Below are 13,856 nucleotides of genomic sequence, written 5' to 3'. Positions count from 1 at the left end.
TGTTTGTAATTGCAGAATATCAGATGCAAACTGAATCTCCTTCAGTATGAGACAGGCTAATAAATTAGAGTAAATCCATTCAATGAAATGCAAATCCTTAAAGGCAATGAGATATCTCTATATGTGAATTGATAAGGAAATATTGTATATAGACATATAGTTATGTAATATGTGAAAAAGCACGGTGCAGAAAAGTGTGTACATATAATTATGTACATATGTGAAAAAGCAAGGTACAGGAAAAAAGTGTGTATGTAGGCCACCTGTAGTAGAGAGTAGAGAGAAAGAGAGAGTTTGATATAGATAGAAATCCATAGGATATCTCTTTAAGGATAAAGATTAACTTCTATTCTCCTGAAGTCCTGGAGGTCCTGAAATTAGTAATACAAATAAGAGAATAAAATAAGAAAAAAAGTTAATGTTTGAACTGTTATTATTCAGTCATTCAAATCATATTGCTGCTAAGGCATTGCATTTTGTCCACCAGTTTATTAACACCTGGAGAATACTTGATACTTTTAGACATAAAAGGCAATTCCTGACCTTTGCAAAATTATGGTTTATTTAAGCAAGTAAAAATAACATATATATGAAAAGTTATGTATACATTTTAATGCTCTCTCTCTCTCTATATATTTTTTTAGTAGTTATGTATTCAGTATTTTATTTATTTATTTTTGGCTGTGTTGGGTCTTCGTTTCTGTGCGAGGGCTTTCTCTAGTTGTGGCAAGCGGGGGCCACTCTTCATCGCAGTGCGCGGTCCTCTCACTATCGCGGCCTCTCTTGTTATGCAGCACAGGCTCCAGACGCGCAGGCTCAGTAGTTGTGGCTCACGGGCCTAGTTGCTCTGCGGTATGTGGGATCTTCCCAGACCAGGGCTCGAACCCGTGTCCCCTGCATTGGCAGGCAGATTCTCAACCACTGTGCCACCAGGGAAGCCCTGCTCAATGTATTTTAATTGCTAAATTGGATGTAGGTTAGTTCAGAAAGAGGGGAAGAGGGGAGATCAGAGATACCTGGAACTATGAGACAAGAATTCACAGGATATGGGGGCCTTGTATTGATCCTTGAAGAATTTGGATACATGCAACTAGAGGGGAAAGAAAACATCAGGCCACGGAGAAGAATCAGAACTTTGTAGTACAGTCAGGGCTTAGGAATGAGCACTGTAAGCAAACAAGCTCAACCAAAGGTAGGGAATCTAGGTTTGGAAATATCAATGTTAGTTTATAGGGGGACCAGAAAGCAAGGAAAAAGCCTTTGATTTGATGTGATAATAAAGAGGAAACCACTCTGTAAAACTCAAAATATTCTAATATCTTCTTGATAATTCTCTTTGCTAACATTTATTTTGAATCTTTGGCATTAAAATGTTCTTTCTATCCTTAATGCATTTTATTCTTCACTTTATGCCTATTATTTCTTATAATGCCTTTAGTGGAATTAGAGTATATGTCTACCTCATTACCTGCACAATACATCATTTAAACAAACTCCAGTGGTCTCACCCAGTTTGAAATTATCCTATAATGTTTAGTGTCACCTTTGAGCTCCAAGCTCTCTTTTCTCTAGGCAAAGCAACGTGATTCACTTATGTACATGCAATAGTGTTTATGGTCAAAAACACTTAATTGTTTTCCTTTCCTATTCCAAGTATTTTTTTATAGGTTTACTGTCTTAAGTATGGGATATATAAAAACATACTTTTATTGTATGGTAGATTGCTTAAACTGATATTCATGGAATTTTAACATCTTAAAGATACAAAAGTATCTGTATTTATGGACTAGGTTTTGAAAACACTTCTTTTGCTTAAGTCAAATCACTTTACAAAAATTCTTTAATGCTATATAACTAAATGGCAAAGTAATTTGAACTAAATGAACATATGAGAATATAGTATTCCTTTCAGCTGGATTTGAAGCCTAGAATCTTTTTCATGAATAAAATGATTAAAAGAATTATTTTGATAAAGTATAATCCCAATAATCCACTGTTTTGTTCAAGTATTATTCACATTTTTAATGAATCTGCCAAGTGAAGGGTCTTGTATTAAATTCACATACCATTTTCCTTAACATTGTGCTAAAAGAGTAACCTAAAGAGTACAGTGGTGCATTTGCTTATAACTTACAATCCTGGCTGGGCATTCAGGGCAAGTCAAATCATTCCATATATTTTGAAACATTTCTATAACCATGAAGACATACTCTTTTTCCCTTTTGACAAAGGGGCAGAATGTGGCTCTTAGTAATGCTAGAATTTTGGCTGAAAGCTATAAATTCATACTTCAGTGTGGAGACTGATATTGGGATTAGTATAAAGATTGTGAATCATCACAATAAACAGAAAATTTAAACTTGCCTGAAGATCATAAAGATATTTCCTCTGGAACGTTTGCACTGATAAGCAATGAATCGTTTAAATGTCACTTAAGAGAATAACAAGCCCACTAACAAGGCCTTTGAAAAACTCCGCATCATAAAAATGCAAACAGAGACTTCCCTGTGGCGCAGTGGTGAAGAATCTGCCTGCCAGTGCAGGGGACACGGGTTTGATCCCTGGTCTGGGAGGATCCCACGTGCCGCAGAGCAACTAAGCCCATGCGCCACAACTACTGAAGCCTGTGTGCCTAGAGCCCATGCTCTGCAACAAGAGAAGCCACCACAATGAGAAGCCTGCACACTGCAAAGAAGAGTGGCCCCAGCTTGCTACAACTAGGGAAAGCCCACACGCAGCAACGAAGACCCAATGCAGCCATAAATAAATAAATAGATAGATAGATAGATAAAAACAACAACAACAAAAACTCTCTCAAAGAAAAATGAACCAGACAGAGTTAATTCAAGACTATTGCACTAGGGAAGAGAGACTGAACTCAACTCTGCTGAAACAAAAGGCAGGAAGGTTTTTAAGTGCTGGGATGAGCTAGTAGAAAAGTACTGGAGGATATTAGGGGGAGGTTGGTCCATGTGATTAGGCATCTGTCTTTGCTGATTGGTACTTAACGGAAGTTAGGCTCCTGTCCTCCCACAGAGAGTGGGCAATAGAGTGCTCTCTCCCTTTACATTTACATTTCAAAGGGATGGCTCTCAGGTCCTGGAGAAGAACATTTCTGGGTTGTAAAACTGTCCAGAGGCTGGAAGAAGGGCAGAGAATGAATTTACGATGGCAATTTTTCTAAGGTGAATGCTCTAAGAAAGGGGATGTCAGCGGTCCACAGTCAAGAAAAGACCTGTCTAAAGTTTAGTCAGGCTGAAGGGAATGATAAGAGGCTGTCTTGGTCGACTCTTCACTTATGTTAAGTAGTACCATATACACCAACAATATTTGACCATTTTTGACCTACAGATACAACAGTTTCATATGGCTTGATCAAAGATACTGGATCAAATTTCTTTGCATGTTATTTCTTAATTTTGCAGAAGCAAACATATCTGGAACTGTGGTCTTTGTTGTGCCCTTTCTCACTCTAAAATAGAGTTGGGGATGGTTTTAAATGTATTTACATAAATATAGTGTGTATACGTGTGTGTGCTTATCAAAAAGAGGTTAAAAATTAAAGTTGGGAAAAAATGCAAAAATGGATTAGCACTAAAAAAGCAGACCTCAAGGCCTTATATAGTTCTTAAAGAAATACCATAAATTTGTTTCAAAGCTTCCCATAAGTTAAAGCAAGGAAATAAGCATAAGTTGCAATAATGCACCCCTGTTGTTGAATAGGGTTCAAGCAAACCAGATTGAAGCAAACCAGACATTTAGGACAATGGTTTTCCCGGTGTTGCGATCTGACACATTTTTCCATTGAGTACTTGTGAGGGCAGTATTTTTGTGTTAGCTAATGTTTCACCTAATAGCTGATAGCTATTAGCTGATACCTAATAGCTGATATCACAGGCCTGGTTTTTGCTTGATTACTTATTATTTTCTTCAGTGATGTCCCTCAGTGCAAACTCTTGGCCAAACACCAAAGTATAATTCAGTAAAAGTAATTTAGTTAGGTATTAAAATAATAACATCCAGACATATGTTTCTCTAAAGATAGAATTAAGAATATCTAGAGGATGAATTGTGTCAGACAGTATTACATACTTTCTGCGGGGGAGGGGAGGGGTGGTAACCAAACCCTTGATAAGAATCAGGTAATACAGATTGTGAGAGTTTGCAGTTACCACTTTGGGGAGCAGAATTTGGGGTTCCCATATCCTTAATAGATGTAAGCCCATATGTGTTAACAATTACCCAAGGGCAGGATGGACTTGAAAGCTTCTTGGACTGTGAGATGCTTTAAGATACGAACTTTCTAGCTGCTTACGCCACAAGCAGGCAGGGTCTATTAAAATTAGAATCCGTTAGAATTATGGTGCTTTCTCTATTCCCCTATAGCTTCTTGTATGCCTTTGAACGTACACCACGATTTTCAGCATGCGTTTTGTTTTGTTTTATTTTTTACGTGATGGCATCTGTGTTAGACAGTGAATTCTTTGTGAGCAAAGACTGTATTTTATTCATCTTTGTGTCCTTAGTACTTAGTTAGGGCCTTGTAAATAGTAGGGCACATAAAACATTTTGTTGATTCTAGGAATGACTTAAGAAAACTGAAGAAGTTTGATATTTAAAATTACATATCACATATGTAAAATTACCAGTGAACAATGGATCAATTCCACTTCCCCTCTGTCCCATGTTTGTCACTTTGCAGTAGGTGCAGCATCATAAAATATTGGGGGTAAGGGTCACAGAGTCTCAAACATGATGGCAGACAGTGCTAGTTTTCTCACGAGACCCACTTCCCCCCTCTTCCTTTCTAATAGGCACCTTGGTTTGTGGCTGGACAGATGGCTGCCTAGGATAATGGCTGCATTTTCCAGTCTCCCTTAGAATAGGAGTGGTCATGTGGCTACACTCTAGTGAATGAAATGAAAGTAGAAATTTCATGCGTAAATTTTAGGGTGCATCCTTCTTTCCCTCTTCCTGTTTTCTGCTGGCTGGATGCAGACACCCTCCCTGGACTCAGCAGCCACTTGGAGCATGATGGGGAACCACATGTTGAGACTGATGAAACAACAAAAAAGGAGCCTACATCTCTGGTGTCCACGGAGTTGCTATATGCACCTTGGACTTGTTCAGACTCAAGATTTGTTTTTGAAACTTGCAGCCAAACCTAGTGGTAGTAGTGTGGGGCATGTTTTCTTTAGAAATCCTTCCCAAATCTCTTGAATGGGTTGGAAGCCCCTCTTCTGTGCTCCCATGTACTCTGTGTAAACCTTTGTTATCCTATTTTATTACAAGGTACCTTTTTTACATAAAACTTTTTTTGAGGGCAGGAACAATGTCTTATTCATGTGCCATTTATCTTTATCCCTGAGCTGTACCTAGGATAGACTAAATGCACATAGTATATGTTCAATGAATGTTTATTAACACTACTGGATTAATGACCTGAACTAATGAAAGTGCCTAAAATAGTATCATGGAATTAATTGCACCCTCAGAAAAGTTTTGGTTCAAGATCATAGAACACTGTACACAGTATATGCTGCAAAAAAGTGTGTGGAACTGTTTGTTATGTAAAAACACACTGCTTACCTCCCATGTGTTACTCATTATAAATTCTCATTTGCTCAGATGTAGTAATGAATGATTTTTTAATTAAAGCTTTGGATAGGACAACAATTTGTGCCAAGGAGCTTTTTTTTTTTCCAGTATCTGCTACTGACTAATCAAGATCTTGATCTGATCTTTTTATCACAAGTACATAAAACTGATTTAGAAAGCATAATTGATTGACCCTATGGGGAAAAAGTTCAGTGCCTCTAAAAAATATATTCTCTTCCCTCCTTGTATTCTCTAGTTCAGGGAATTAACATTTTATTAACCTTTCAATTTATTTTCAAGAAAAAGCATTCAGCTCATCACAAACTCGATTTAATTTTCTTTGGTTTATGACATGTCTTATATTTTAAGAAAAAATTCATATTTTCTTTTGTGTGACTTATACCATGACAAAACTATTGACCTGGATGAAATAAATCTGTGAAAAGTTATATAGATCAGGTACTAAAGATATCATTTTCTTCCTTTTCTTTCCAGGTCTTCTCAGACTGTGAGTAACTGAGTGGTTTGTGCATCATTGCGGTAGCCAATCTAAAATTCCTGGCGGCCTCGTCTGCCTGATCTACTCATTCCCTACTCTGAAACCAAGAGAAGACTGTGCCACAAGACTCCTCCAGAAATTGCTACAATGTCTGTATCTAATTTATCATGGTAAGTGAATGACTTCCTAACATTAAATTCAAATACACGTATATCATGAAGCAATATTTTATAAGTTGTACGGTCAGAACTAAAACAGGGAGAGAACTTAAAAATCTGTTTTCAAGAAATTGTTGTCCTATGTGAGGGTGAGGAAGGCAACCTAGAATTAAAAGTTTGACACTTTCAGTACCATGGTGTCTGGGGACTCTGGAAAGGGTTCAAGCCTCCCACTGAATCCGCGTGATATCCACTGCCTTTCTTTTCAGCACACTCTGGGGGAGAGAGGGCTAGGAATATAATATCCTTTCAACATTCGTATCCTCTGTGATATGCCCAGATTCAGGACTAACAAGCTGTAAGCGTGGCTCTAAGGGTAGGATAGACATTTTCTCATCAATACTTTTCTTCAGACTTCCTATTTCAACAGACCTACCCAAATTAAACTGAGTAGAGCTCAAATATGGAAGAGAAATTTCCTTTATAGATTCATACCTCTAAACAGCTGGCATTCTGAATAATCTTGGACTTACGCTTCATGTTTAAAAGCTGTTCGTGGTTTTAAAAAAGCATGAAGATATTTTTCTGGCAAATAATCAACAACTTTTCCTTGGCAATGAAGAGCAGTACTAGCAGGGATGAATTTTAAGCCATTTTATTGAACCTTGGATTTTTTCTGTATATAAAGAGCTGAACAAGTGATATTCTACAAATTCACGGTATTCAATATGTGAATGTCAGAAAAACCTGGTAATCTTTTCTGTTTCCTTAAGAACCCATCTCATCCTTGTCTTCAATTTGTACTGGAACCATAGATAGCATCAGATTAAAGACTAGTTTCTGCAGTGTAATTCCATGCATTTAGTTTTTACTTAAGTAAACAATTTCTTTAGGGCAGAGAATGGAATCATTTGTTTTAGAGTAGTATTTCTGAGTGACCCATTTTTATGGATGCCTTAGACTATGTCCTTGGGTCCCTACTGGGTGCTAAGGATCTCAGTTTGAAAAAAAATAATTCAAGAAGCTGAAATATATTCTGTAAAAATAAATGAAAAAAACATTTAAGTTATGAATTATTACTGCAAAATGTTTCCTTTTATATTATTATGAAAATAAAATTATCATTAAAATTTAAAAACGAAACTATTTCTGTAAAACTTGTGAACCCATTCAAACCCCTAAAAGAATTATACGCCTGGCAGACGTGTGTGTTGGAGGTGAATCCTCAAAAAGAAGACTGCATACAAAAGAAGAAAAAGAAAAAAAAAAAAAAGAAGAAAAAGAAAGAGAAGGAAGAAGGGGAGGGGACGGAAGAGGAGAAGAAAGAGGAGGGGGAGAGGGAGGGAGAGGGTTGGGGGAGGAGAAGATAAGTAAGAAGCAGGAGAGGGAGATTAAAACACACATGTGATTGCCATAGCTCAAGGTAGGCTGTGGTGTGGCCTGGTTCACAGTCAGGACAAGGCTGACACGGAGCCTGTCCTTGGTTTGTACCTCAGTGGACAGATACCTTGATGTGAGTGAACTCCACACAAAGAGAAAGATTGTACCCTGTGGTTCCAGTCCAATTGTCCAGCCTGGCTCTTAGAATTTAGTGGATGTTCTATAAATTTGTGCTGTGTGAATGAGTGAAAAAAAATGCAAAACAGGTAATTCAATGGGAAATTAATGTTTTTATTCGAGAAGAGAATTTAAAATTTAAAATTATGAGAGTATCTTATAGATTTCATATATCTGAAATTCGTTAGAATTCTTTCCATGTTAAAGGTTCAAATTTTACAGAGATAATTCTTGGATATTTTCATTCGATGGTATCCTTAATTCTGGCCACAACTGATGTTCCACGTTAGATTTCCATATAGGGAGCTCTTAGTTTTTACCAGTGTCACCCCTTCATACAACTGTGTGCCATTTGGCACTTCCATTCTCCCTTTTAGAATTTGGGCTCCCCACATACTGGCAAGAAAGGAATATGGAAAGGAAATCTAAGATATGCAAAACAAATCATTGATTTATTTCACTTACACCCAGTTTAGAAATCATTAATCTTCTTTTTTCACATTAACCTTTGTAATTCTATATTTCCTAACATTTCTCATCTACAATTTGGGAAACATTATCTTATAAATATTTGAATACAGATGCATGGTAACTCATCAATTCTCTCTGAGAATTTCTCACAGATCTACATTAATTTAGTGAAATTATTATAGTCTAGGGTCTGGCTCTCTGTTTTGAAATCCAGAAACTAAGATGTGAAAATACTGACATTGGAAAACAAACTGGGTTGCCAAACTACTAATTTAAATAAAATATGTAGGTAATTTTTAAGTTTGCGGGATGCTTGCTTTGGCCTGACCAGTGCATCCTCTAACTGTTACAGAAAACTATCTGAGAATCTAAATCAGAAGTTTGGCTGATGTCACATTGTCATGGCAAGGAGAGTTATATGCTTCCAGAGTTCAAAGGAAACAGGATAGGCTGCGCCTGGCAGGATTACCTGTCAATAAGGGATGTATCTGCCACATACCACCATCTGTTTCTCAGGGCAGCTTCTTCATGGCTAGGAGTTAGAGGAACACTGTTGGTGTTTGTCACTCGGATTCTTCTGTTCCATGTCTGCCAGACTCTCCTCAGCTTGGCTTTCTCATTAGTGTTAGCACCGCGTTTATAGTCAAAACTTACTTCAATCTGTGAACAGTTTGCTCTGCCTACCATGATTTTGTACATACCTGACCATAACCATGTGTTGATTTTAAAATTTAACTCTGAGGCCTAATGGGAGAAGGGATGCCTAATTGTGATCCCTATACGTAACCTAGGGATTTAGAAAATATAGGTTAAGATACTTACATTCATATTTACAACTATCCAAGCAATCCTCCCAGCTTTGAAATACCAGTGTAAGAAAATTGTCTTTTTACATATTAAAAACAAAAAAAATTCCTTGCTCTGGAAGTTATGTGGATGACCCCTAAAAAATATAAAATAACTTGGCCCTTTCATGCAGAATCTCAAAAAGAAATACAATCTAGGAAAGTTCCAAATTTCTGGGAAATTATGCAGTGTCGGTCAGGTAAGGAGGTTGGTGGGAATTGATTACGAGTCACACAGGGACACAAAATGGGTGTTGCGTGAATCTTTGTCTTTAGTAAATAATTACCAGAGGGAGACAATGATTGAGTTGACTTTGGTTAAGATAGAGACAGAGGGACCTACAGAATCCATTGCAGACGTCCACAGACAGGTGAGAGGTTCCAGGCTATGATCTGAGGGAAAGAATGGTTTCTGGTAGCAAAGATAATTAGCAGGAGACATGAGGAAGTACAAAGAGTTGAGAAAGGATCCTATGTCTGTAGCACAAAGAGGGAAAAGCGATGATGCCGAGAAGTGCTTGGAAGAAATGTCAGTGCTTCCTTTCCTGATAATCATCCTCAATCCCTCCTTTTAAAAATGTTTTTATAAGATATATATATATATGTACATATATAACATATATAACCATTTCATATGTACATATATGTAATGTTTTAAAACATACACTTTTTACAACATGCAATCTAAGTAAATATTATCAAGAGTGAACATTTACATGGCATTTACCATGTACTAGGCACTTTTTTTTAGATACTTTGTCCATATACTCCTCGCAACAACCTTCTTAGGAATGTAATATTGTTATTTGCATTTCCACAAATGGAAAAGTTAGGCGCAGAAAGTTAAGTAATTTGCCCAATATGATACAGCCACTGAGTAGCAGAGTTAGGCAATGAAGGCAGGCAGCCATTTAGTGCTCCTAACCACTAAACTACCCGTGTAAAACCAAAAACTCTCGGTGTGAAAACAATATCCCTGCTCTGCGCATGTGGCTTCAAAGCAAGCGCCCTAGTTCCCATTTCCAACCAGAATGCTTCCCTTAATTTCCTCCAATAGGGATATCCTGGCATCTCTCCTGGAAGGAAGGAAGTGTGTGGACCGGGAACCCTAGCAGGCATTAGCGAGGCAGGATGTGGAATGAGCCCCCTGATTTCTGAGGGGGCGGTAAGGAGGTTGTTGCTAGCAGAAACGTAGTTCCAAAATTCCATAAAGTCAGCTAACTACTAAATATAAACTACTAAACTACTAAATATACTACTAAATATAAATCTTAGTTCCACTTGTTATGTTACAGGCTAGAAATTGTCAGGTTTTCAGCATAATACCAAAGAAGCACAACAGAGAGATGCCAGCTCTTTGCTGTAGTTCAACTGAAATGGCTCTTCAAGTGCTCGTCTCATAGAGATCCTCCACTACTAAATCCAGTACTTTCTACCTCCCCAGATCATCTTGCACCCTCAGCTTCCATTATTTTAGTGTTACTGTACATAGGTAAGTCAGTATTTAGAGAGAGATTCTAGTAGTGGCTCAACTTACTTGGCCAAATGACATCTCTTTGACCCCAAATTATTTTTCATTGTGATATCTGCACACACTTCAGCTTTTGCCCCATGGTATCTTAAAGACATTATGGCACCTGACAGAGGTGAAGGTAATTCAACTAGAGCCAGGTAGGGGAGGAAGAGGACAGTGGATGAAAGCAAGAAGACAAATAGGCAGTCAGAATCAGTTGAGCATCTGTAATGTGCCATGTGCTAAACACAGAGCAGTCTTGGTGGAAAGTAATAACTGCTCTTATAGGAGCTTATAGTTTGGCTAGGAAGACTAAGTGAGGTTGACCCTTGAACAACGTGGGTGTTAACTGCACAGGTTCGCTTATATGGGAATTTTTTTCAGTAAATACAGTTGGCCCTCAGTACCTGCATATGTGGAAACTGCGGATGTGAGGGCCCACTACTGGACTTGAGCTTGGTGGATTTTGATATCCTTGGCAGGTACTGGAATCAATCCCCTGCGGATAGTGAGGGAGATGACTGTAATCAAATAACTGATTTAATATGATAAGCACTCTAAGAGGATGTCCAGGATGTTTTGAAAATCAAAATGGATATTTGTTTTTTCTGCTTGGGAAGAAATGCCTTATTTTTCAGAAATACAAATGCACCTCTTGCATTTGTTTCTAAAAATAAAGAAATATGCTAATTACAAAGAGTTAAACGCTATACAATTATAAAGCAGAAATTAAAAATGAACTAAATCCTGTCATTCATAGAAAGCCACTGTTATAAATGTGAGATATATTCTTTTCTACATATACTCACATCTTTTTGCAAAAATGGACTCAAACCATGCATGATATTTTGCCATCTTCTGTTTTCACTGAACAGTTTCTACAGCCATCTCTCTATTTGAAGGGTATAAAGTGACGTCATCACGTGTAAAGTCTGGTGACACTGTATGACAGTACTGTTATTTATTTTAGCCATCCAGATTGGACCTTCATATGTTTTCTAATTTTTGTTTTTACTATTGTAAATATTGATACTTCTCGTGAGATGAAAATTATTCAAACATTGCTGGGTCACAAGGTACTGTGCCATTCAGAGTACCTGGCGAAGCCCTATCTTGTTGCAGCTCCTGGAATTGCAGACATCAAGGCTATGGAGAAAATACGGGATTTCTGAGAAAGTGTCTTGTGAACTCATCTCCTTTTTTATTTTAGAAAAGGACCCATCATGTATGCTAACCCTTTCACCAGATGTTTAACCTCATAAACATTGAAAATGTGATGATAATTGTCAAAGAAATATTTTCTTATATTTGACTAATAGAATTTTATCAAAAGTCAACAAAATATTCTATCACGCATGCCCATAGGTTGGAAATATAACAAAAGTCTGAATTCTGTAAGTTATTGAGATATTGACTAAATTTAGAAGCAGTGAATGTTTTTATTGAATATGCCTCTAGTATAAAATGCTATTATGAATGTGGGGAAGTTCAATAATGCTCTAATAGGAGATTAAAACTAATTTGAATTATCTTCTTTATCCAAATATAGTGTGTTAGAATCCTAAATTGAGAAAGATGCAAAATTTGGTTTGTCAGATTATTCACATTATTTATAATATTTTTATCTAAGTTCTTCTTTAATGAGTAAATGAAGAAACGTATCTTTCCATATCATTCTTTGGCAACTGCGTTTAGGAGAAAAAAAAATTCTGGAGAGATGGAGCAGCCTGTTTATTCTAAGGAAGGGGGAGAAGGGGAAGAATCAGGATCTTTCCTCAAATTGGGAGATTGGGATTGACACATATATACTCTTGATACTATGTGTAAAATAGACAACTGCTGGGAACATACTGTATAGCACAGGGAACTCTACTTTAATGCACTGTAGTGTCCTAAATGGAGGGGATATATATATATATATATATGTATGTATGGCTGATTCATTTTGCTGTGCAGTGGAAGCTAACACAACATTGTAAAGCAACTATACTCCAATAAAAATTAATTTAAAAAAGAAATAAATATTTTAAAAAATTGCCTTAGCCACTCTTCTGCAAACTACTTGTCCTATTTACACTGTTAAATAGTAGGCTCTCAGGGACAGGATCTGCAGTGGCAGAGGAAGTAGAGATTTGAATTGTCTCTATTTTTGGAGGGATCAGAACCCACAGGGGGGAAAAATGTGGTTAAATAGGGATTGCAAGGGAAGTTTTGACCCTGAGTTTTACAGTAAAGGTTAAAAGTCAATTGTCAACAGCCCACTATTGGAGAAGAGGGAAAAAATAAAAAGGTTACCCATAAATATAAAGCTAATACTTTGAACTGAAAAAAAGACGAGAGCTTCTGAGTGATAGGACAGGCTTAGCTGATTAGATACTGTGAGTATTTCTCAGTGTGGTAAGTGCATGTTGAATGAATGACTAGTATATTAAGGTACTGGGAAGAGAGAGTATATGTGTGTGTGTGTGTGTGTATATATATATATATATATATACACACACACATATATACATTCTTTTTCATATTCTTTTCCGTTATGCTTTATCACAGGATATTGACTACAGTTCCCTGTGCTATACAGTAGGACTTCGTTGTTTATCCATTCTATATATAATGGTTTGCATCTGCTCATCGCAAACTCCAAGCCCTTCCCTCCCCCAAGCCCCCCCTCCCCACAACCACAAATCTGTTCTCTATGTCTGTGAGTCTGTTTCTGTTTCATAGATAAGTTCATTTGTGTCATGTTTTAGATTCCACATATAAGTGATATAATATGGTATTTGTCTTTCTCTTTCTGACTTACTTCACTTAGTATGATAATCTCTAGGTCTATCCATGTTGCTGCAAATGGCATTATTTCATTCTTTTGTATGGCTGAGTAGTATTCCATTGTATATAGGTATATCTTCTTTATCCACTCCTCTGTCGATGGACATTTAGGTTGTTTCCATGTCTTGGCTATTGTGAATGGTGGCGTTCAGCTTGATTTTAAAACTATTCCAGTTCAACTGAGAAAAAAAATCAAACACTTTTCAGGTCAATTGGATTGTCATTAAAAGAGTTAGATTTGGGGCTTCCCTGGTGGCTCAGTGGTTGAGAGTCCGCCTGCCGATGCAGGGGACATGGGTTCGTGCCCCGGTCCGGGAGGATCGCACATGCCGCGGAGCGGCTGGGCCCGTGAGCCATGGCCGCTGGGCCTGCGCGTCCGGAGCCTG

General features: G+C 37.4%; 1 protein-coding gene across 5 annotated transcripts in view; it reads left to right on the top strand.

The window, feature by feature from the left end:
- The window catches only part of OXR1 (oxidation resistance 1), a 468,745-nt gene that overhangs the window by 83,524 nt on the left and 371,365 nt on the right, over positions 1–13,856 (top strand). For all 5 annotated transcript variants that reach the window (XM_024129823.3, XM_024129824.3, XM_024129821.3 and 2 more), the window contains one exon: positions 6,094–6,267. In XM_024129823.3, coding sequence (XP_023985591.1) covers positions 6,245–6,267 — 23 coding nt within the window. In that variant the 5' untranslated portion in view covers positions 6,094–6,244. The remainder of the gene's footprint in view (positions 1–6,093; positions 6,268–13,856) is intronic.

Source organism: Physeter macrocephalus, chromosome 15 (assembly GCF_002837175.3).
Source record: "Physeter macrocephalus isolate SW-GA chromosome 15, ASM283717v5, whole genome shotgun sequence".
Classification (NCBI taxonomy): domain Eukaryota; kingdom Metazoa; phylum Chordata; class Mammalia; order Artiodactyla; family Physeteridae; genus Physeter; species Physeter macrocephalus.
This window is presented reverse-complemented; position numbering and strand designations above follow the sequence as displayed.